This window comes from Manacus candei, unplaced genomic scaffold, assembly GCF_025592945.1.
Source record: "Manacus candei isolate 608988 ecotype Guabito, Panama unplaced genomic scaffold, ASM2559294v1 h1tg000042l, whole genome shotgun sequence".
Classification (NCBI taxonomy): Eukaryota; Metazoa; Chordata; class Aves; order Passeriformes; family Pipridae; genus Manacus; species Manacus candei.
Genome location: NW_026138090.1, coordinates 3,828,407 through 3,852,471, shown reverse-complemented (window position 1 = coordinate 3,852,471; position 24,065 = coordinate 3,828,407). Strand labels below are relative to the sequence as shown.

The following is a 24,065-nucleotide window of genomic DNA, read 5'->3' as shown; positions in this document are numbered from 1 at the left end:
ATTTAATGCATTGCAGTCATGCTGTGGCCATTTGCCAATACCCATCCGCTCCCTGCTGGGATTTGCTCTGCTTCTCTCTTTCCTCACTTTGACTTACAGGTGACAGAGAAGAAAAGGTTTTCTTTATATTATATATAAAATTTATTTTATTATGTATTTACTGATTCCAGTCCTTCCTTTTTCTTCTCAGCAACAGAAGTTGTGGGCTCTTGAGCATTTGCTCTCTAAACCTGCTGAGGGGATACATGGAGATCTGGCACAGCCCTACCCACAGGGGATTCTGAAGTCGTTAAGCCCTTGATCAACCTTGTTTCACTGTTTCCTTGTGCCCCCCATGCTCCTACAGTCCACATCTTCCACCTGTTCTTTTGTACCCCTAACTGAGCCAAAGCTCTGCTTGCAGACATCCCTGCAGCACCTGCCACACCGAGACATCAGTCACCTCTGTCAGGACCCCCAGGGAGCTCTTGTGAGTTGTAATACATTGGACTGAAATAAACCATACCTAATGTAAACTCCCCAGACCAGGTGTAACCCAAGCTTAAACCAATATTGTTCGCATGCAAATGAATACTGGTAAAGATAAATATTCTTCCTCACCAGCCGATGCTGGTTCTCAACTTCAGCTGCATGTGGGGATGGAGTATTTGAACATATTGTACTCCCTCACTGCTACCGTGCTATAGGGCATGTCCTGTCCATTTAACAGGACCAGTAAATTAACTGATGTTTCTAGAAGCTGTTGTAACACAAAGTAAAGGTCAGTTCATTCAAAAATCAACACAGACATTTCAATAAATAGGAGCAAAGTGTAAAATGCCATGCTGCTCTGACCAGCAATTTCTCATTTCCCCGTGTTCCCACCAGTGAGAGGGAAGGACACAATACACTCTGGTTTTGGGTCTTGCAGGTTTTATCCCTCCTTGGTATTTAATTAATTCTCTGTGTGTGGGGGGGGAATGGTGACCTAATCCTATTGAAATACAAGCCAAGTAAAACAAGTTTAGATGGAGACACAGCAACTTTCAGTCGGAGAACAATACGCTTGAGGTAAGGTATATTGGCAAAGTAGTTTTAGGCATATCAGGCCTAATTAGTTTTATTGTGATAATAATAATACTAGGTGGGAAAAAGCTGAGTCGGAAATTAAAGTGGATAGCAAGTTTTGATAAGTTTGGTAGCTGTGGAAATGGAAAGTTTCTGTTCATATTATCGTGGAAAAAAACCTCTTACAGAGACTTTTGAAGTCCAGCTGAAACTGCAGCCTTAGCTCTGAGACTGAAATAAAAAAAAAAACAGGCAGTAACTCAGATGCTTTCAACATTCAGGCAGAGCAAAATGCAGAAATCTCTGAAACAGTGTGTTTTGTAAGGTAGATTTAAAACCACGTTTGTTTAAAAACACAGAAAAAAGATTTTGTTCTTCCTTCCTTAAAACATTTTCCTTTAAGCTCAGCATAGTTGAGCTGCGTAGTGCTCTATAACATTCGGGGTCATTTACCTGTAACTGAGCAGCTTAATCCAGGCCTGCACTGTTTGCTCTCCAGGAAGGGGACAGAGCTGTGTCAAGAATATCCACCACCCAGGAATGGGACTTAGAAGGAACAAGGGCAGACGTTGCATTGCCTTGGATTATATTTGCAGTTTCTATCTTGCAAATAGCAGTGCTGCAAAGTCTGTGAGCTCGCTGTCCCTGCAACGAGCTCTCTGCATCCCCTGTAACAGGGGTGGAGAGACAAGAGTAGTGTCTCGGCTGCTGTCTCTGCTTTTGCACGCTCTGGAGGCATGTGCCACCCCACGGTTCCTTATTTCACTGGCCACCCTTAGTATTTTTGGTGTAGGGAGGCAGAGGAGGGTGATGTGGGTTTCAGCAAAGAGGCCGGCAGGGTTGCATCGCTCGTCCCTGGGGGCTGAGCCCCTGGGAGGGCTCTAAGACCTTCTGCTTCCCCCAGCCCCGACCCATCTCAGAGGGTACATATGGCCCAGCCGGGAGCCGGGAGGGGCTCTGAAGCTGGGAAGCTCTTGGGAAAGCAGAAGGCACAAGTGTAGGGCTGGTGGGGCTGAACACCGAGCCCAGCGCTCGGCGGCTGCAGCCCGGCGAGGAAGAGGAGGAGGCGGAGGAGGAGGAGAAGGAGATCGGCAGCTCCTGCTAAACCACTTAGTCGCGAGACTTCACCGGCGCTCCCCTCCCAGATCCACCACCGCATTCCTGCGGCATCCAGGGCGAATCGCTCGGAGGAACGTTTTCAAAGGAAAGGCGGCAGGAGCGGAGTCCCTCCGCCTCAGAGCGCCGGGGAAAAGCCGCCGGCTGGCTCTTGGTGTGCCTCCCTCGCTGCCTGCGTGGTCTTGGAGATGACTCAGAGTGAGGTCGTACCCTCTTGATTTATTTTTCTCTTCCTGGAGACCTGCTGTCTCCCACTGCCCGGGCAGGCAATTTAGGGATTTACTGTCAGGACTGACTTATCTGCTCATTTGGCACGAGTGAGGTGCCTGTGGTAGGCAGTCTGGCTCATACCCTACACCTTTTTTTCCCCTTTTCCTGTCTTCTTGATGAGTGTGGTTTCTATTGGCTTGTTAAGCCATGGCCTTTTTTTCCTTCACAAATATAGGGAATAAGCTACTGATCTCTTCCAGGGTACTGGCAGTGACTCTGAAGACGTTTCCAACCTCATCTCCAATCTTGGCAGAGGGGACTGGGTGTGACTGTCACCTCATATCTTTGTATCCTCCCGCTCAGAAGCATCTCAAGCTTGAGGGCTCAAAATGCCAGGGAGGAAAGCAATGCCCTGGCACATGCTCTAGGTGTGGTTTTGGGGGCCAGGGACCTCTTTTCAGGTACCTCCAGGGCTGAGGGTCTTTTCACTAGCCTCAAGTGCCTCATAATCACCCTGCATCCTCTGAAACCACCCCTTTTGTGGGAACCGGAGTGCAAGGGCTGTGAGTTTGAAGTCAAAGGGTGGGGTTTTGAAATGGATGCCTGCAACACCCACTGCAGATGAGAGCCACGAGCAGCTCAGATATCTTCACACCAGGCAGTGGTTTGATGCAGATCAGAAAAACAAAGCTCTTTTTAGAGACGTCCAAGTGCCCATGGACATGGATTTGGGTTTGTTTCCAAGGCAAGTTTCTCCAAACTCCAAGGAAACTACCTGTATCCTACCCTTTGCAGCCTGTCCCAGGAAGTCAGTGGTGCCAGCTGATATTTCATGGGACTCACAGTTGGATCCATCTCAGTCTGAGATAGTTATCTAGGCAGGAGTCCCCAAAAGTGGTCCACTGTGATGCCTAAAGTTTAAAGTGAAAATATGCTTTTAGGGGGAGTGATATGAGGAGGAAAAATACCACTCATGGTGGTGAAACACCTCGGGGTGGGTGTAACCTGTCAGAGGCTTCCTGCAGACAGTGCTTCATACCCCAAAATAATCCTCATTTCTAATGCTACAAATGAGCTGGAGGGTTGTGCTACAAACATTACACTTCCCATGGCAAATGCTGACCCAGCATTCAGTAAGATAAGAACAGGTACAATCATTTCTTTCTCCATCCAGGTCCTGTGTATCTTGGTGATTCATATGAGGCCCTGGAGTGAAATCCCAGCTCAGGTCCATTAATGCCAGTGGTGCTGGATATGCCCTTGGGGCCTCAGTTCAGTACCTCTGAAAGGTGCAGTTCTTGCAGCAAGCAAAGATGATTTAACTCAGCACTCCCATGCCCCCACCACTTCACCCAACATGATGCTTTAACAGTGCTGACAGGGACTTTTCCACACTTCAGCACGAGTGTTAGTCTTGGCTGAAAAATCTCAGTAACTGGAGGTTAAGCCAGTCTATCCCAAATCCAATACTCCCTGCTGCCAGACCCCTCCTGCTATTCTTTGACTTCCTGTCCTTCTTTCCATGCAACAGACTTGTTCCCACATAGCCTGCCCAAAGGGGCTGAACAAAAGGAGAAAGGGATGCTTGGAGTCTGAAACGTGGCCATGGCAAGGCAGGGCTCAAAGGGGACCTCCCTGGGCAGGAGAGGTGAAGATCACCTATGTGAGCTGTGTTGGGTCCTTAGCAGCTTCTCCAGGGCACTGAGCCTGTCCCCCTCGCTAAGAGCACAGGAGGGATTGGCAAAATAAATCCTGGTGGAGTTAAAGACAAAGAGGTATGTTTGGTCCTGAACCCCTTGAGAGAAAGTTCATGAAATATTGCTGTGCTGAGACAAATAAAGCTGGAGGTACACACCTGATCCTACCTAAGGTTTCAGTTTAAGATGTTTTCTATAACTTGAACTGCAGCAAAGCACAGAGCAGCAAGTCAACATCAGCAAATGTATGTTGTTTTTACCTTTTCTGTGGAGCAGATGTGTAGCAGGGAATGGCAAAAGGAGAGTGGTGTGGAGATGTGGTGAACTCACTGGGATGCGGTGAACTCATCTCTCTATCAGGAGCTGTGCTTCCCAACCTGCAGGGCTTGGGATGTCTTTTAAGTCTCATTCTTTTTGCCAGATGATCCCAAAAGGTTGTGCTGGGATGATGCTGGGTCTGGGATGCTAAGGGAATATCCTGAACACTGCTCCATTAGCAGTGTGGGTAATGAGAAAGATTTGAGGGCAAGAAAATAAAGTGACCCAGGCCCAGTTCTAAAACTACAGCATGTCCATGCAGAGATCAGGTCTTACTTTAACACATTTAAAAACATTCCTACAGTCATCTCGCCTGATGACATCTTATATCTAAATATGCAAAAAGACTGTCTGGTGTGAAAGATATTTTTAGAAGACCTGAAATGAAAGACTTTTAGGTAGTGGGGCTCCAGTGTTTTTAAGCATTGTTGCCCATAAGGAACACACATAAGAAGCTAGCTAGGACTTCACCCTTTGGTAGGTGAAGGGCAAGACTTGGGTGGCACTGCTGAGTTTTGAGTGACTTGAGCTCTGTAACTGTAACTTCAGTCATCTATGGACAATTTGTGGTAGATGAACACTGCCATCATGCCTTTATCCATGGGGCACTTTCCAATGTCCCATTCAAATCAGGATTGTAGACAGCAGATGTGTTCTGTCAATCGGTCAAATGTATATATACATCAGTTCAGGTTTGGTAAAAAGCCTGTATGCCTATACTGTGATGCTCCAAAAATCAGTTTTTCAAGTTAATGGTGAGACTCAATGATCTTGAAGGTCTTTTCCAACCTTAGTGATTTTATGACTCTATTCTTTTTATTACAGTGAGGATTTCTTTTGCAAAATGGATTTTGTAAATCTCGTAGATGCAGTGAAACTTAAAACTGGGTATATTTGTGATATGGTCTCTCAGACAAATAGTCAAATGTATTTAATATGCAGTTTCACAGCTGTAGGCTGTCTGGGATAAATCCTAAGGATCTGTTTGATTCTTGTGCACCCTTTCTTGTTACATCTCCTGGTACTGCTCTGGACTCAAGTTTAACCACGGCTGAGCATGCCTTGCAAACAAAACTGTGGAACAAGGAGACATGAAGATATGTCTCCAGAACAAACAACTCTTCTGAACTGTGGGTCACTATGGAATGTAAATTTTGTAGGGAATTTGGAAAATAACCCATAAGTATCTCTGAGGAGCCATTTCCTGGTCCTTCTCACCATTTCCCAGGTCTGTGGGTATGTACACCGTGCTAAGTGGGGCACTTCTGAGTGGTTGCTTGAATATCTGCTGTTGATACCTTGTGGGAATAGGAATTGTCAGATATCTATCCTTTCCCATTCTTTCCCTCAGTGGAATTGGCTTCTCTATGGCTTACTTTGCTGGATGGAGATTTCATTGTCCCTTAAATGTTGCATGAAAAACCCCCACCCACCTTCTCTAATGTACCTGACGTGACAAGCTGTGATGGGGAGGGGGAGCACAGGTCACTACTGGAAACAAAATCAAGTTTTCTATAGTTTTTAGTAGTGCTTTTGTGCAAAGGTCTGATCTTGATGGTCACCAGTGTAAACTGTGCACATTTGTGGGTGTATGAGATCAGACAAAATAGGATGTGAAACTGTTGTCTGTAGACACACTCCATAGGAATAACTGCAAGATGGAGGGATTTCACCTCCATCTGTAAACAAGAAGTATTCAAGCAGCAATATGGCCTGGTTGACTTCTCATCTGCTTGTTCAGCTACAAACTCAGTGACACAGGCTGTGCTGAGCTCACAGCTGTTGCAGTTACACAGTTCTCAGCACCAGTTTAAAAATAACTGGATTGCACCCATGTCAACCACAGTCCCGGCAGTAACAGCAAGGGTAGGACACCATTCACATTTAAGCATCATCCCCTCTGCAGAACCCTGTGAAAGATACTGTTTGTAACCAGCCAGTGAGAATGAGAGGACTCCACCTAGTTATTTCTCCCCATGCAGAAGGAATAAAGAGTTTATTTTCCAGCTGGTAGTCTTGCAATTGCAGGCAGGCATCCAGTTATCAAGCTGGGCTCTTCCTGTCACCTACCCTGTTGGCAAACAAAGCCCTGCATGTCCGATAGGATCTCAGTTTTTTATAACTGTGCTGTTCCCGTGATTTCTCTGGATATCTCCAGGTAGTTTAAGCACTGAACTGTGTGTTTCAGACTGGAGAGTGAGGACCTTGAGGAGGAACAGCATAAGAATATGAGCTGGCTAGCTTTCTGATGGTGTTTGAGAAGTTTCTGAGTAGCTCTGTAGGGCTAGTCTACCTCTGCTGACAGAAGACCAACCTCAAAAGGTTTGAGAGAGCCTCTGGGATGAGGCTAATGCCATCCCTGATGTCTGCCATCAGATATTACTGTTCCCCCACCAGCCAGCCCAGACAGATGAGACACAGTTGGGTTCACACAATCTCCCACTTCAGCTGCATGAATTGTTTGTTCCTCTGCATTGGACTCTGGCATAGGCTGTGCCTATCACTGCATCCATGGAAAATGCAGGAAATCCCTCATGAAGTAGAGTTTCCACCTCGTGTCTTCCCAACAAACATATTTCCCTAACTCGATGTCCTCCTTTACAGGCATTTAAGTTCAAGAATAGCTCTGCTTGAGGTTTTGCAAGAGTTTGCCAAACACAAAAGCCAAGATGTGCTGGCTGTTTTCAAGCAGCACTTGGAGTGAGCTGTGATCAAAACCAAATTCCCTCCTCTTCAGTGCAATTTCTGGCCCTCTATCTGTGAGCTCCCCATCTCCCTAGCATGCATTTGTAAAAGAGCCCCAGTGAGAGAACACTAGGGGCAAGCATTTGCCTTATAGCAAAGCCCTGCAGTGCTTCTGCACAAGAAACAGGAGCTTCCAAGGGACTGCAAGCAGTTGGTGTGTTTGTGTTGACTGGCCGTGGTTTCCCACTGCTGGGGGTTTCCAAAGCAAATGAAACATTATTCATCAAAGTGGGCTCCCTCCCCAACTTTTGGTTTTTGAAAATACTACAAAGTAAGATGGAAAGAAACATGTAATCCTTCATTATCACAGTGAGGATTTACTTGTTTATTTAGATTCTCCGTCTGTTCCAAATGTTCTGCCAGAGAAAGCCCATCCAGACTCCAGGAGTGCTTGACACACATTAAAAAAATTTCTAGATGTATTTAGAAGATCAGTCCATCAGAAGACACTGCCTTCCCTCACAGTGCACAAGTGCAGCAACCACATGGAAGTCCCACATGCAGAATAAAATATCTCAGGATGCTTTCCGGAGAAAATAGAAAGGAAGGAGGCACAGGACCCTGGGCAGAAATAGATTTCATTGTGGCTCCCCTAAATCAGGAACTTTTTGCTGGGACTGTCCTTGAGCTCCAGGTACCTCCTCTTTCTGCCTAGAAAATGTGTTTCAGTAGAAAAAGTGGAACTTGGTGCCTTTGTGGTCAGTAAAAGGAGAGGGTTGTGTTCCGAGAGTGTTTCCTCCCTCTGCCCTAGGAGGTGGAGGTCAACTTCTTGAAGGTTATCTCTCTCTGTAGATAATACAGGGGAAACAGAGAGAGAGAGGAGCCCAGACCTGTCTCACTTTTAGCTGCTTAAGAGCACTAGCTGAATCCCATTCCAGTACACTGTGTATAAGAAACTTAACTCCCTTGCATTGACACTACTCAGCAACCTTTGTAGCTGGTGTTTCTCATTCCTGTTGCTGCCCCTACAAAAATGAAACAAGTGACAAACAAGAGACCATAAACATGGCAATCACATATAGCTGAGATGAGATAGACCTTTTGGGTCATCCTAGGATGAGGTAGCAGAAGATGAACAATTGTCCAACAGATGTTTTGCATTTGGATCATCATCCAAGCCAGTGGATTTGAAAATGTCCTGTGAGCTACTCTTCTAGTGATGCATTGGAGGCAGCACCTTTGAAACTGTCTCTCTTTTTCATTTCCTGGCTAAGAGCCACCAGCATGAGTGAACATCAAGAGCCTGATTCCCTACTGGGGGCAATATTGCAGTAAGCTGGTATAGGGTAGAGTGGGAGGGGGCAGTTTTCAGCCAATGATCCCCCCTAAATAATCCCCTCTTTTAAAGTTATGGGATCTTGAATGCTCCTATAAATTGCTGAGATTTTACCCTTCAGGATTTTGTCTTAAAGAAGCTCATATAATGAGATATTTGAGACACCTCTGTTCTTGAAAAGGAAAATAACCAGTTCTCTCTTTTGCAGGTGCTGTCTTTATTTCACATGTTGACATAAAGAGAAAGGGCAGACTCTCATTAGAATCTGGGGTTTCTGAAGGGGTGCTAAGCTAAATCAAATCTAGAGCTTTCCAAAAGTGACACCCCTTGGCCTGAACTCCAGTTTCATATCAGAAATAGGGCAGCCTTCCTCCATAAATTCAATGTAGCCTCAGTGGGCTGGATAGGTCTGCCAAAACAGTTCATAAAAGTAATTGTGAATCACTAGTATAATTAAGATCTGCAATTTTGAGTCTTATCTCAATACAGAAGTGAAAGAGACGATCTTACCAAAAAAAGGTATAAAAAAGGATAAGAGTTCCGAAAAAAAAAAAAAAAAGAAGACATTCTGCTTTTGAAAAGCTGTGAAGTGTTTCAAGGAATACCTGAATTTGATAAGTTTTGTGTAACTTGCTTTGGTGAGTTTTTGTGTAGAGCTCACCTGTTGCTGTCTCCCTTCTGCTGTCCCCTCAGCTCATGTGCTCCTCGGTGCAGAAAGCCCTGTTTGAGGAGGAGGACAGAGTGAAGAAGCTGCAGCAGAAGGTGGCGACGCTGGAGAAGCGCAACAAGCAGCTGCGGGACCGAGTGAAGAAAGTGAAGAGGTCCCTCCGGCAAGCCAGGAAAAACACCAGGCACATGGAACTGGTGAACCGAAAGCTCAGTGAGAAACTTTCCTCTGCAGGTGGCCAAATCCCCTACATTAACTCTTTGAAGCAGGAGAACTCCCATGCTACCTACCTGAAAGTATAATGCAAGGGGTAAGTGCTCAGGCCAAGGATAGTGGTGAACTTTGCCTGCATTAGATCAGCATCTGGCCCTCACACCTTGTCTATGCTGTGCTTTTCAAACCTTGCATGGAAAATGAATCTGAACTTCCTTTAGGCACAGGATTAAACAGGAATGCCAACTGGATTTGGCACAGCCCAAAGCTGAGTCCTCGCTGTCCTCAGTGGACACAGGGCCAGACAGTCATCTGTGCTTCTCCTTCCTCACCCACCTCCGCCTCCACCACCAGTTTTAGGTTGTCTTTGAGGGAAGTGCCAGCCCAGCCCCATGGGCCACTGCAGGCACTTGACACAGAAGCTCTTCTTGCCAGCTTACCTCCTCCACACGGGCTGGGCAAGGCAGGCCTGGGGGTGTAGACATGGATGCTGTGGGAAGGATGGAGGCATGAATGCTCTTTGCTCCATCATCATGTCCAAGCTTTCAACCTTGCTTAAGCTTGACTTAAGTCTACATCCACTGTCTGGGCAAAGGGTATGTCTGAGACACAGTCAGTTTAGGTCTCTCTTCAACATGAAGTATAGATGTACCCAAATTGTCTTAAGACTGTTTCTATATAACTCTAAATATTCTAAAGAAAATATCTAATAATTTTAATTTTACCAAGAAGTGCCTCAAGGCTCTTAGTAACTCCCTCAGGTGCCTTTATCATTGGTCAGCCACCCTGTTTGGAAACCAAATAATTTTGGGACTGTGTCTAGGTCCTAATCCAGCTCCTGCAGTCAGAAGTGGACTTAGCCTGTCTTAGTGGGTGTTGGATCAGACCCAGCAGACAATTTCAGATCCCATTTTCAAGCAGGTTTAATTTACAGTGTGGATAAGTTTTGTAGTCACTGTTTGAGGTATAATGGAGGTTGCTGGGCAGCCTCACTTAGTTACACTTAGAGACTGTAGAGACCACATCAATATCAACAGGGCATTAAAAATTTAGGTAGTTTCTATATGTATATATTTTAAAATCCTATAGAAAATATTTTTATTACACATTTGATATAGTCTAATTTCTTAAAATATGAAGTAAAACCTGTTCCTTGGTTATCTTGTAAAAAAAAAAATCCATCATATCCTTTAGTAGACATTTACACACTGAATTCTGCTCAAGCAGTGTAGATTAAGGCATCAGTATCTGTGGCTGGTAATGTTTTCAGCTGTGTTAATGAATCATGTTTTGGGTCTTGGTACTCACCCAACCTTCCTTCGTGACAAGGCACCATAGGGAGAGAAAGGTAGAAGAGCTTTTCTGTTTTATTTCCTTTCTCAAGATAGTTTTTCTTACTCTGAGCATGAGACCCAAGTGCAGATATGGTTCATGCTTTTTGACAGGGGCAGATGGTCCTTGCCCAGCCCTGGGCAACACTCACAGTCTGCCAGGGCTAAACCCAGTTTGTGCAAGGTGAATTGGTCCTGGTCCAGATGATCTTTAATACAGAGGTGAGACCTTCAGAAATAGCACTGTGGAAACCACTGCTCTGCTCCCAATGCTCCACAATTTACCAGATCACTGCATGGTCTCAGCACTCAAAATTAGAGTATATCCAGGCTACAGCCCTACTGGACCACACTTTAACTATTCCTGTGCTTGGAAAAGCCCCTATCAGCTTTCAAACGTGAGCTTTAGGCCAAGATGAACTCAGAAATTGACTCTCATTACCCTCCAGTTTGGCTCCTTTTGGAAATACAGCTTTTTTTTTTCCCCGTCTTGAAATAATATTGGCATTTCTTATGATTCTGACTCCTCCACGAGCTCCACTGGTTTCAAAGGCTTCTCCTACCACATCAGCACAATTTGAGTTGTTTTATGCTGTAGTCAGCAATGCTGTTTCCTGAGAATTTCTACAGAACTAAGGCTTCCCTAGAAGCCATCAGGAGTTTTAAATCCCAAAATTTAAATCCATAGAAAAGTAACTACTTTTTTATTGGTTTGTTTCTGGTTTCTGAACTGCTGTTTAAATAAATGAACTGATTTTCCTGGGATAGGTATTAAAAGCTTGTGCTTTAATTTTTTGTTAAGAAAAATATTCGCTCTGGTATTCATTCATGTATTATAAATGTTTGTATAAAGCTGAGAAAGTATAATTAATATGGCTACACCTTTGCTATGCTTACAGATTTTCCAAACACAGTGTTGAGTATCTTTTCCTTTTGGCTGGTATTTTTGTCACTTGATGAAAAGATTGCAATTTTCTTCCTATTTCCCGCTCTGTTTAGCTTAAAAAAAAAGTAAAACATTTTGTTCTCCTCGTTGATTTTGTGAGAATTTTGTTACTTTGCAAAGAAAACAAAACCAGCCCCTCCCAATGCAAAGTCCAAATGTAATCCAAAATGTCCTTACTGGGTACAAAATACGACAATATTGTTTCCTCGTGAGTTTTTTTCCTGTCATTCCTGCTTGTGTTTGGATCATTTCCAGAGATAAGGAGTAGCAGTCAGATCAGATCACAAGTTAACCCACTGGACAAGTAACAGGGGATGTCAAGCCCAAATGAAAATGCTATTAAAGTGTCACCACTGATTGCCTGTCCCTGCTGGTGACAGTATCCAGAGAGTGACCAGGGAGGCTGTACATGCAGGAAACACAAGTGGGATGAGGAATTCGGATTATGTCTGTCCAGGTTGGTACACATCACACAGAGCTTGACACATACTATAATTTTTAGACCCAATCTATAGCAACTTCAGGGATCAGCTAATCTGGAAGCCTGTAAAAAGGGTGAAAATTTCATACCATTTCCAAAGTTAATGCAAAAGACATGTCTGAGTATGTTCCTCTTGAAGAGTTATGCTGGAGGGACTGAGGTGCTGAAATGCAAAGGAGGTTGGCATAGCTGGGTGGGTTGGCAAGAGGTGGTGTAGAAACCCAAAAACATCCTGGTAAAAAATAAAGATACAACTCCCCCCACCACCACTTGGTTAGAAACAACACCAAAAGTTTCAGGCCACCATGAGAAGTTCAAAGATGCTTTACAAATTAATAACATCTGCTTTTTCAAAACATATCAGGAGCTTGAAGGCTGCCAGAACATCTGCAGGGCCAGTGCTAGGGGTTTTCAGAGCAGACGAAGCCAGAATTGAAGACAAGGATGGGATTTTCGGCATCTGTGTTACCCATGGAGGAATTTAGGGATGCTTTTGTGGACAAATCAATTTTTTCTGATGGATCCAGAGGATGAAAAGAACTGAAAGCAAAATTAATTGTAACAGGACAGAGCAATAGTGACAAGGACAGAGAGAAAAGAGGAGAGGAGAGGAGAGAAGAGGGGAGGGGAGAGGAGAGAGGAGAGGGAGAGGAAGAGGGAGAGGGAGAGGGAGAGGGAGAAAGAAGAGAAGAGAAGAGAAGAGAAGAGAAGAGAAGAGAAGAGAAGAGAAGAGAAGAGAAGAGAAGAGAAGAGAAGAGAAGAGAAGAGAAGAGAAGAGAAGAGAAGAGAAGAGAAGAGAAGAGAAGAGAAGAGAAGAGAAGAGAAGAGAAGAGAAGAGAAGAGAAGAGAAGAGAAGAGAAGAGAAGAGAAGAGAAGAGAAGAGAAGAGAAGAGAAGAGAAGAGAAGAGAAGAGAAGAGAAGAGAAGAGAAGAGAAGAGAGAAGAGAATAATAGAAAGAAACAGGAGAGAGGAAATTGTCCTCTTTGGGACTGTTCTCTTTCCACCATCACCACATGTCTCTCATACTATTTCAGTGGGAACTTTTGCAGGGTTTGTGTGTCTCACCAGAGTGTATGTGGATAATTCAGGTGCTGTTCTGCACCCAAAACCACCTTCTGTTTTTAGACTTTACAACTGAATTTTCTGTTGTTTGTGTTGTCTATTTTAAGTGGATGTTTATAGAGCAAAGTGCATCAAATAAGCTATTCTCATAAATCACAAGCACCATCCTGATTTAAAAACTCTACCTGGGTAGCTGGGGAAGAACCACAAAGTAAAGGGGGCTTTATGGAGAGCAGACAATGTTAGTAACATTCTTTGCTTGTTAACATCAAACCATTGAGAAGAAAATTTCTTCCATATGTTTGAACAAAAATTTAGGGAAATAGCCATGTTGTTCTGTTTGGGTTTTAGGAGAAGGGGGTTTTGGAACAGAAGAGCACATCAGTGGTTTAGAGCTATATCAGTAAAGCCCATTTCTAATACCCAAAACTTCTTGCCAAGCTAGGTAATCTCCCATTAATGAGGCAAAGGAACCCAAATTAATTTCTAAAAGTAGGAGAAAAACATAAAGGGAAAACTGTGACAAGCAGATAAAACTGACAACATATGTAATTTTTTCTTATAACAAATCCAAGTAATTGCAAGGAAATTTCATTTTCCTCCCCATTTAACCCCAATTATTTTCATTTAATCACAGAAATGTAACTATTTCCCTCCAAACCAGACTGCTTTGCGTGTGAAACATCATTTCCAACATGCGCTTGGGTTCAGGCACGTTCCTAATCCCCTAAAACAAACACAGTGAGCAGGACAGCACGTCCCAGCATATGTGGCACTGCTGGGAGGGCTCGTTGGCTCTGGTTGCATTGGCAGGCACAACGTAGATGTAGTGGGGCAGGAGCAATGCTGTCTTTGTGAGGAACTACCATTTCGTGCATCATGATTTGGTGCAGATGACACCAAGTTGGGTGAGAGTGTTGATCGGCTTGAGGGTTTCCCTGCAGTGGGATCTGGACAGGCTGGATCAATGGACTGAGGCCAATTGTATGAGATTCAATAAGGTGAAATCTTGCACTTCAGTCACCACAACTCCATGCAAAGCTATAGGCTGGGGGAAGAGTGGCACAAGTCTTGTGAGGAGCAGCTGTGGGAGCTGGGGATGTTCAGCTTGGAGAAAAGGAGACTCAGAGATCTCACTCTCTACAACTCCCTGAAACTAGGCTCTTCTTGCAGGTAACAAGTGATAGGACAAGGGGAAACAGCTTCAAGTTGTGCTAGGGGAGGTTTAACTTTTATATAAGGAAGAATTTCTTCAGTTGAAGGGTTGTCAAGCCCTGGCACAGCTGTCCAGGGAAGTGGTGGAGTCACCATCCCTGGAGGTATTTAAAGATGTGTAGATGTGGCACTTGGGGACATAATTTAGTGGTGAACATGGCAGTGCTGGATTAACTGTTGGACTCAATGATTTTCGAGGCCTTTCCCAGCCTGAATGAGTCAATGATTCGATGTGGGGACATGGTTTAATGGTGGACTAGGGAGTTTTAGGTTAATGATCAGACTCAATAATCTTAAAGGTCTTTTCCAACCTAAATGATTCAATGATTTTGTGTCTTGATTGGTTTTCCATTAGATGGGCTTGGTGGCATCACACCACTCCTGAGGTGCCTGATGGTTTCTTCTGATGAGAGTGTTTTAGTGATTCCTTGCTGCTTTGGTTAATGTCATTTGCACACCATGGCATCTCCCCCTTTGCTTATCTGCCTATGGATAGTAATTTTTCTTTTTACTGAAGTTTTCCACAAACAAAGAGCCATTTCTCAGAACAAGTTGTTGGTGGTGAATAATTGTTTTGCAATGTTAAAATATAATCAGTGAAGTTACATTTTCTTTGGCAGACTCCTGCTTTAGAGTCATGAAAAAATTTGGCAGAAGTCCCTTCGCAACCTTATAGGCAGGCCTCTGCCCCAACAAAAATCAGCAGGAAGCCTTTGAAATGTTTGGGGTTTGCAATGCACATATGCTCAGGAAAGTCTTTGGAGTGCTGCATGGCTAAAACCACAGCAAATGAACTAAATGAACCTTCCTGAGCCTGGACAGTCAAGCTGCACAGGCAGCCATGCCAGAACTGATAAAAGCAGATTTTAATTGCATTTTCAGTTCCAGGATGCCTCTGCAGTGCCCAGGGGCTGGTGCATATGCTGGGGGAGATGCCTTAAGGATGAGGATGCTCTAATAAGCTCAGAAAGGAGATGAGGACTAGCTACAGGAGAGACACTGGAGCTGGAGCACTCACAGGGCCAGAATTGCTCTTAGAGAGGTGGCCACCAGTACCTGATTGGGAGATCTGGAAAAGGGGAGAACCATTTGCTATACACAAGTCATTAAGGGACCCCCACAGATGAGAACTCGACTGTGTCAGTGGAATTTCAATGAAGTGAGAAGAGGTGTTGGTTTGTTTAAAAAAACACCTGCAAAGGACTGGCAGGCACTGAGTGCCCAGGGTAAGTTCAGGGAGGTGGGGGATGCTGCAGATAGTACAACACAGGGACTGAGCAAAAACCAAAGCATCCAACCTGCTCCCTCCAAGCTCACCAGTGTCCAAACACCAGTGTCCACACAGCTGTGATTTCAATGCTTACCTTTGGATTACTGAGAAAAATCTGTAGCTTTAATGAGAATAGACCCAAGATTGTGTGTTATTAGTACAAGTCTACTGGAGAGCGAGGAAAATCCTCTAACCACAAGCTGGACAGAACTGTGGGCTCAGCTGGTGCTGTGCCCAAAAACCAGCCCACAAATACTACCAGAAAACCACATATTAGTTCAGGCAAGTGGATATGTAACTTCTACTCCACTCAGCTCATCTGACCAGCAAGGAAGGCATTTGGATCCATCAGGCTGGTCTGCAGCCACCCATACTGACCTGCCTCTTGAACCGTGGTACCAGGGTCCAGAGCAGGTTTTGTCTTGCCACAAAAGTTGGGAAATGAAGTGTGTATGAGCTGCAGTTCTGCTTGCAATTACCCAGATATATGTAAGACCAGGTGGGAACTGAGTGGAAGGTTTCCTACAGCTACGAATCTTTCTGAGTGTCAGACAGGTGATTGCTGACTGTACCTTCTGAAAGTCAGGTTTATCAGCATCCTGCCCTCCTCACACACAGCCCAGCAAGTCACCCAGGAAATGCCCACCTCAGTGAACATAATGAAGTCAAAAGCACCTAGTCTCACACACTAGAATAGACAAGCCCTAAAAGCAGGAGGAGGAAAGTGGCCAGGGCCAGTGTTGAGAAGCAGGGGTTCTGCTTCAAATTAACTCCCTCCTCCTTTCCCCCAAAGGAGTTCTCTGAGGGTTTTCCACCAGAATTTGCATTGCAGCAGCTCACAGATATAATATTTTCTCTGCTGCTACCATGTCCTCCTATGGCACCGTGTCCCTACCCCTTTCCCTGGGTGGGATTTGCTCTGCTACCATCTGCCCACCCTGTGTACTCTGCCTTGTGAAGGTAGGAACATATCACATACAGGCACCATCTCCCCTCATGTTGCTCTTCAAATGCTGGCCTGACTTCAAGGACCCTTCTAGTGTGTTTCTTGATGCCCTCTCTCACCAGGGGACAGAGATTGTTACCATGTCATTCTCTTCTTGATCATGGTGGTAGAGCCTTAATCAGAAATGCTATGAGACATTTTGTACTTGAATGTTTGGTCCCATTCCCACCAACTTTGGCCCTGACTGTGACCCTGGAATCCCAGGAGATCTGGAGCAGGCTGGTAGGGCTCACAAGAGGCCAGGACAAGTCCTTTATATCTGTGCATGTGTTCACTTTCACCAGGAGCTCCTTCATCCATGCACAGTGGATTGACATCTGGGTGTCTGCAGGAAGTGGGCAGGCATTGCAGTGAGACATGTTGGTCTTCAGTGCCCAGCTCTCCACTTCATGTACAGATTGTGGACCCAGTTCTCCTCTCACATCAGGCAGGAGCATCAATGACAATCAAGCCACTGCTGATACCCCAGACCATCTGACTTTGCCAAGTTTGTGACAGATTTCAGCTTCATACTTGCATTACCCTTTTCTAATTCCAAAATTTCTAACCTCCAAAAATGCCCTGCTCACCTGCAGCCCTTGGAGCCTCTGTCAGACATTTTTTGTATCAGCAGATGACCAGGAGCTGCACAGCTCCAGCTTCATCTCCAGGTGAAGAACCAACATGGGGAGCAATAGGTAAGTGATCACTTCTGTGGTTCAGCTTGCTGCTGACCTGGAGGCATTGCCTTGGAGTGGCAGCTTGGCAGCAGGGTGAAGAGTGGAGATGATCTCAACCCACTGCTGTCAGTGTCCAGAGTACACAAAGTGGCCTTGTTGCTTTTCTTCATTTCTAATTGCTCTTACAGACTCTTGGGATCTTTTCTGCAAAAAAGGCAGTCAAAAGGAAACCAAAAACCACATGGTTTTGGAGGGCCACCAGCTGCCAAAGTGCAGCCCATATATCACAGTCTGGGAACAAATGCAACAAAATACTTCACCTTTCCACTGACTACATTGAGTCCTTAAAATGCTTTAGGCAAGGCTTTGCATGATGCCTTTCCTCTCAAAGTCAAGCAAAGGCACCAAGGTGCATGTAAATCACTTAATTCATACATCAGTTCAGTGGCAGGTCTGCATAAGAGAATTCAGGGGTCCTTGGCTTTTGGCACCTGCTCCAGTTTCTAAAACTGTCGCCTGCTCGAGTCGGGCAGGGAGGGGAGGTACCAACACATCAGAGGTGTAGTTCCTAGCTGAGTGGGAATCAGAGTGGTCTGCAACGGGTGCTAAAATTTGGATTGCTTATTCAGACAGGAAAACACCTGTCTCAGCAAAAGGATGGGACAAATGTACTCTTGACTGGAGCCAGGGAGGTCTCTTTTGCTCCTCAGTGGCAAGAGCTCTTTTGACAGCCTTCCTTTGACTATTGCAGGTCTTTACAGTCTTCACACAGAATGTAGGTCCTTTCCCAGGGCTGCCACAATTTGGCACTTATACACTGAGGCTGCCTGGCAAGAGGCAAACAGGGGAATCCTTCCTGATAGGAACCATGGGGATGTCATCCTTTGCTGTGGTCATTCACAGAGGATGAGGAGCACTTGGGCAGGTAAACCACTATCTGGAGCATCTCCCCCATTGGCTCTCCCAGTGCTCCCCATACAAGCAGAGGTTTGAAGCCCATTGCTTTTTCTCAGTGTCTCTTTGCAGGGCAGACATGCTCTTTGGAGAGCAGAGAGGATTGTTGACACTTTTTCTCTGTTCTGTTTGCTCTAGTAGATAGGCCATAATCCAAACCCTAATTTTTACAGGACTCAGTCAGTTCTGTCTCTGAAGTTTATAAGTGTCTGCCCTGCCATCTGCTCTGTTCCCTCCACCCATGCATACATCACACAGGCTCCAAAGGAACTGTTTGCTTCTACCAGGGCTTTGCTCAGCTCAGTCAGTGCTGGAGCCCACATGCTCAGGATTTTCCTTTCTGCCCTCAGCCTCCCTGGCAGCCCTGGACCTGCAGCTCAAAGTACCTCTTTAAACAGTTGGTTGCTCAGTAAAGAAAATCAGAGACCTTGGGCAGAAAACTGGCATCAGAAGCATTTGATTAGCTTCCTGCAGGAGCAGTGAGGGAGCCTGTGGGTTGTCCCATGAATTCATAGAGTACGAGGGGAACTGCAGCCTGACTGGAAAGTATTTCAGTTTATTCTTAGAATCATAGAATGGTTTGGGTTAGAAGGGATGTTAAGGATCATCTAGTTCCAACCCTCCTTCCACTAGACCAGGTTGCTCAGAGCCCCATCCAGCCTGGCCTTGAACACTTCCAGGGATGGGGCATCCACAGCTTCTCTGGGCAACCTGTACCAGGGCATCACCACTCTCACAAGAAAGAATTTCTTCCTTATGTCCAACTTAAGTCTGTCCTCTTTCAGTCTAAAGACATTCCCCCTTGTCCTATCACTACATTTCCTGATAAGAGTCCCTCCCCATCTTTCCTGTTGTCTTTCTTCAAGAACTGGAAGGCTGCTAGAGCTTTCCCTGGAGCCTTCTCTCCTCTAGTCTAAACAACCCCAACTCTCTCAGACTGTCCTCACAGGAGAGGTGCTCCAGTCCTCTGATCACTTCCATGGCCTCTTTTGGACAGGCTCAAGCATATCCATTACTTTCTTATGCTGGCAACTCCAGAGCTGGATGTAGTAATCCAACTGGAATCTCGGGACAGTTGACTAGAGGAGGAAAATCACCTCCCTTGACCTGCTGACCACACTTCTTTTAACCTTCACAACCCAATTTCTTCATCCCTTTCTCACCCAGGAGGTTAGAGTGAGGCTGATGGGCGGAGATGATCCCATGGGGTCACTGGTGGTCTAGGAAGGGGACAGAGGGGCCCTTGAACTGAGCTGTGCCAGGGCACGCAAGGGAAGGGCTGCACCAGCCAAGAAGGGAGAAGGAAAGTGCAGACCAGCAGGTTGTCCCACCCACTTATTTAGAAGACATTTCTGTTCCACTCCCCCTGCACAGAGAAAAGCAGAGAGCCTCTGAGGCAAAAGGGATTTATTTGACCTGCCATGCCAGGAAACCCCAGGCAGACCAGGGAGAGGATGAGATGCCTGATCTCTGCTCACCATCCGAGGACAAACACATGATCACATCACGAAGGGGTGCTCGCTTGAACAGTTCCCATGCATTGCCATGGGAACGGGGCAACTGTTTTGTTTTCTTCTTTTTAATATTTCTTTTATTATTATTTCTGAAATACCCTGCTTGCTGGAGACTTGGCCTCAAGAGATAAGGAAGAGGAAATGTCACAGACTGTTGTCAATAAATTATTTTTCCCATTTCTTGATGCCAGGAAAAGCAGCTCTCACTGGAGGAAAAGAGATCATGGGTTATTCTTTCTTAAATTATTTGTTTCAGAGATGTTAGCAATTGCAATATGCACCTATATGGACAGAGTGTTAGTTGGAAGCTGGCAGCAACAAAGACCTTTTCTGTAGTAAAAGAAAACATCTTATAATCTGATCTCCTTTTTCTTGTCACATATAGGTGATTCAGGCTAATTTCAGGGTTACAATCTATTCTTTTTCTCATACACAAAATAAGGCTTCATTTTGCTCCCTATGAATACAAGATGAAGAGCTAATTCCTGCCTCAGGAAATGTATCTTATAATTGTGTCTGGAACCAGCACTTCTTGCCAGAAAAGCAGAGCAGTTTTGACTTTACAACACTTCCAGTAGCTGTATTGACACTGCTCAGGTTGAAAGTTTCCATGCTGGTGCCAGTCTCTGACTCAGTGCATGGAAAAAGTAGTTTTCAAACTGTCAACTGTTTGAACTGAAAAACATTTTCTATTTCTCTAAATATTTTTGCTGGGTTTTTTTACCATCACCATCTTCATAGCAAAGAGCTGGAGTGTGATGAGGACATTTTTACATCTAGCATATTATTTCTATGAAAAATCCACCCTAATTCAGGCAGGTTATAATGAATGGTTGAGAGTTATTCAGTTGCAGACAGTGAACTGAGTCTCTCTCTTAACCAGATCCATTGTCCCAGTGTCACAGACCACACCAGTACTGGTCACTGGTGGATCCTCAGCATTGTACCACAGCTGGGCAGTACAGTGTAATGTGATGGTCCAAGTGGGGCCACTTGCTAAAATTCTCTGCCAGAAAGCACCATCTGTAGTTGCATCCTGATGTCACCTGGAAAGCCCATCCTGTAGCCACACACTTGATACCTCACCCTATGGAGAGAAAAAGCACTGTCAATCTGAAATTGCTCCAAGACAGACTACATGGTCAAAAATTAATGATCTTGTCCTCGTTTCCACTGACATCTAGGAGAGAAAGGCTGTTTTCCATGCCTGGGAACCTGCAAGACCAGGAAACCTCACCCAGCTCGGAAGAACACCTCCTATTCTCTTGTGTCCCTTTGGCATGAGAGGCCATGACAGTATCAGCTGCTCTTGCTCTCAGCCCCCTTGTTTGAGGTGGTCTCTGGATATGCCTTGTGGCTCCAACAAGCAGGCACACGGTTGCACCAAACATGGACCAGCAGGCACTCAGTGCTGTAGCCACGCTGCACCTCAGTGGCCTGTCACAAAACAGGGCTGTGAGCCAGAGTGGTTGAGCTGAAATGAGACAATCCATCACCATCAAGGAGAGAGCTGCTGGGCAGGGAGGCAGGAGGACACTTAAAGGTGAGGTCAACAAGGTGGACGGATTGGTAAGAGCAGTTTGGGAGAATTATCTTTGAATCCCCCATGACAGATGTCTCCAATAAAGCACTTGGATCAGATTTGTCAGGACAAGCTCCTGAAAAAGGGTCAAACATCCTGAGCATCAGTCAGACCTCATGAGCATACCAAATCCATCCAAGGCCCAGAATCACATACATCCCTTCCAGTATCTCACCTTCACAAGGAAAGAATGATATCACCTCTCTGGTCTCTGTTGTAATAGTAGTTTCCATGTTAATCACTGAGAATGGTGCAGGCTGAGTTGCTGACCACACTAAGGGATGAATAGTATGGGGTATAATAACATAATCATCTGTTTCCATTGTTCCTCCAGTCCTCCATTACATCTGATAACTACCAAGCCCTGCCATGAAGGCACATCTGGAACAGTAGAGCTGTATAACAACCACAGCAGCATCAACAGGGTCATTTAAGATGAGAAATGAGGAAGGATTTCACATCGATTGGATACTAGGAGCTGGTTATGGGAGCAGATTGCAAATCCCATGGAAAAGGTATAGCCACCTTAGGACATCTGACTTCTACTGTGGTGACTGAGACCACGTGGCACTGCAGTCAGAGCTGTGGGCAGCCCAGGGACAGGCTATCGGGGTTCCAGGTCCAGCCCTGGCCAATGGAGTGTGGTTAGTGCTGCACTCAGAGCACCCCTGACAGGTACTTCGTTCTGTGCACTGACTCAGGGGCTAAACAGGCTGGAGAAAGGAAAATGTAATCACACTGTTTAATTAAAAGATAATAGAAGCTTTCCAGCCACATCATTACAGCCCATGCAGAGACAAAAATCCCTGTTCTGCTAAAGGGATAAAATAAAATGCATTGTCACGCTGGGGATCAAGCTGATCTGAACTTCGTATTCCTCATCTGCTGTGTTCTTAATTCTCACTGCTTTTAATTGACTGCAGATTTTCTTTGGTTTCGCAACTTCATCTTTGAAGCAGATTCTTTGTATTCTTTATAGAATAGGCTTGGGGATATATGAGCAGGGCTGGTGGGGGGCTTCTCACTGCTGATAAGTAATGATGTTTTCTCTGCAGCAGGAATCAGGGTCAAGTGAGATGTGAATGTCTTCACTGATGAGCAAGGAGTGGGAGGAAGCAGCATATTTCCAGTCATAAAACAGGGGGACATGAAGAAGTTACAGACAGCTTTGGCAACACAGAGCTCATTAGCCCAGTGGGTAGAAAATGCACTGCAGATGCAACAGCCTTGCTGGAAATCCATGGGGAAGAGATGGTAAGGAACTGTGCAGGCAACAAGCAGTGCCCAGTGGTGATGGGGGACAGCCAAGATGGCCAAGGCTGCTGCATCCATCTTCATGGATGCATAACATGCAGTAGGGAGAAAAAGGTGCTTCTCACAGGTACTGTTGAATCCTCTGCCTAAAATGTTTGTCTGGGCACCAAACTGACAGCAAAGAGAAGGGGGTATGAGTCAAACTTTTGGGGACATGATGAAAGACTTCAAACCCACAGAGATTTGGGCTCCCAGAGCAGGAGGGATTCTCAGGGTGTACTCTGATCTGTGGGCTGAAGTTCAGTTTTGGGATATAAGTAGGTTTTTAGGCCTTCTCCTAAATCACTTGTATGCAAAGTTAAAAGAAGACTGAAAAGTGGGAACTGGAATCAAGTTTTAGCTTTATATTTTACTATTTTCTTCCTTTCATTCCTCTCTGTGGGGATGTTTGCTGTGGTGCTAAGCTTTCTCTTTCTGAGGACATGAATTGGAGGAAGAGCCAAGGGCACCGCAGATTGATTTTCTGAGTTTTGCTCAGACTGCATAATACAAATGGCAATTCAGTAGGATAAGCTCATTCCTTTTTTCACTTTTATGGATTTCATTAAGAAGCATGAACAGGCAAGAATCTCTCTAAGCAATCACATTACTGTCCTAATTTGCTAGACTTTCATTGGAACAATTAAAGATAAAATGATGCAATGACCCAGTTCAGGACCCAATTAAGACTGAATCAATAAATCAGTAGGTTTAAATCACCACCATAAGGCCATAGACAATCAAAACAAGTTATGAGGCCTAAGCTAAACACAATTACTGTATTACACCGCCATAGGGGAATTTAAAGAATGAAATATTTTCCAGTTGAGGTGCCCAGCTCATCTTACTACAACCAGGCCACACCCTGCTGGGGACCACTGCCTTGGTACACAGCAAAACAGTCCTTCCAGGCCACCAAGGAGATGTAGGTAGCCCTGGGCATGGTGATTTCCAGGTAGAGACGTCAGGATCCCATCCATCTGTCCAGTCACATTTGGAGCTAAGTCATCTCCTCTGTCTGTCACCAGCTTCTTTGCACAGATAATTAAAGCCCCTAGGTGTCCTGCTAACAAGCCCTTCTTAACCACAGTTGTTGGCTCTTTCCTGAAGGTTTTCCTTCCAGAGGAACTGATGAACAATTGGTTCTGGCTATAGATTTAATGTGAACCATTGGTAAACTCATGCACATGGTGCCTGCTGCATAATGTGACTCTTCTACCCCAAATGATCATCTGTCCAGCATCATGGCAGGTTGTCCTTCAGGGAAGCATTTAGACTACCAACCGCATCAACACACATTTGCAGAGACGCTCATCTTCTTCATGGGAAAAAAAGAAGCAAAACAGGTGGCAAAGATTGAAAACAAACACTGAAATCCTCTTCTGTTTCTTGGGATGTTTAACTAACTTTGCATTATCTGGACTTGTTAATGAAGGCTTGGTAAATGGTGAAGTCTGTTGTCC

At 45.1% G+C, this 24,065-nt stretch overlaps 1 protein-coding gene across 1 annotated transcript in view; it reads left to right on the top strand.

Moving 5' to 3' along the window:
• Positions 1–11,651, top strand: part of CCDC3 (coiled-coil domain containing 3) — a 37,773-nt gene extending 26,122 nt beyond the window's left edge. Inside the window, exon 3 of the mRNA XM_051795211.1 lies at positions 9,103–11,651. Coding sequence (XP_051651171.1) covers positions 9,103–9,378 — 276 coding nt within the window. The 3' untranslated portion in view covers positions 9,379–11,651. The remainder of the gene's footprint in view (positions 1–9,102) is intronic.
• The last annotated feature ends 12,414 nt before the right edge of the window (positions 11,652–24,065 follow it).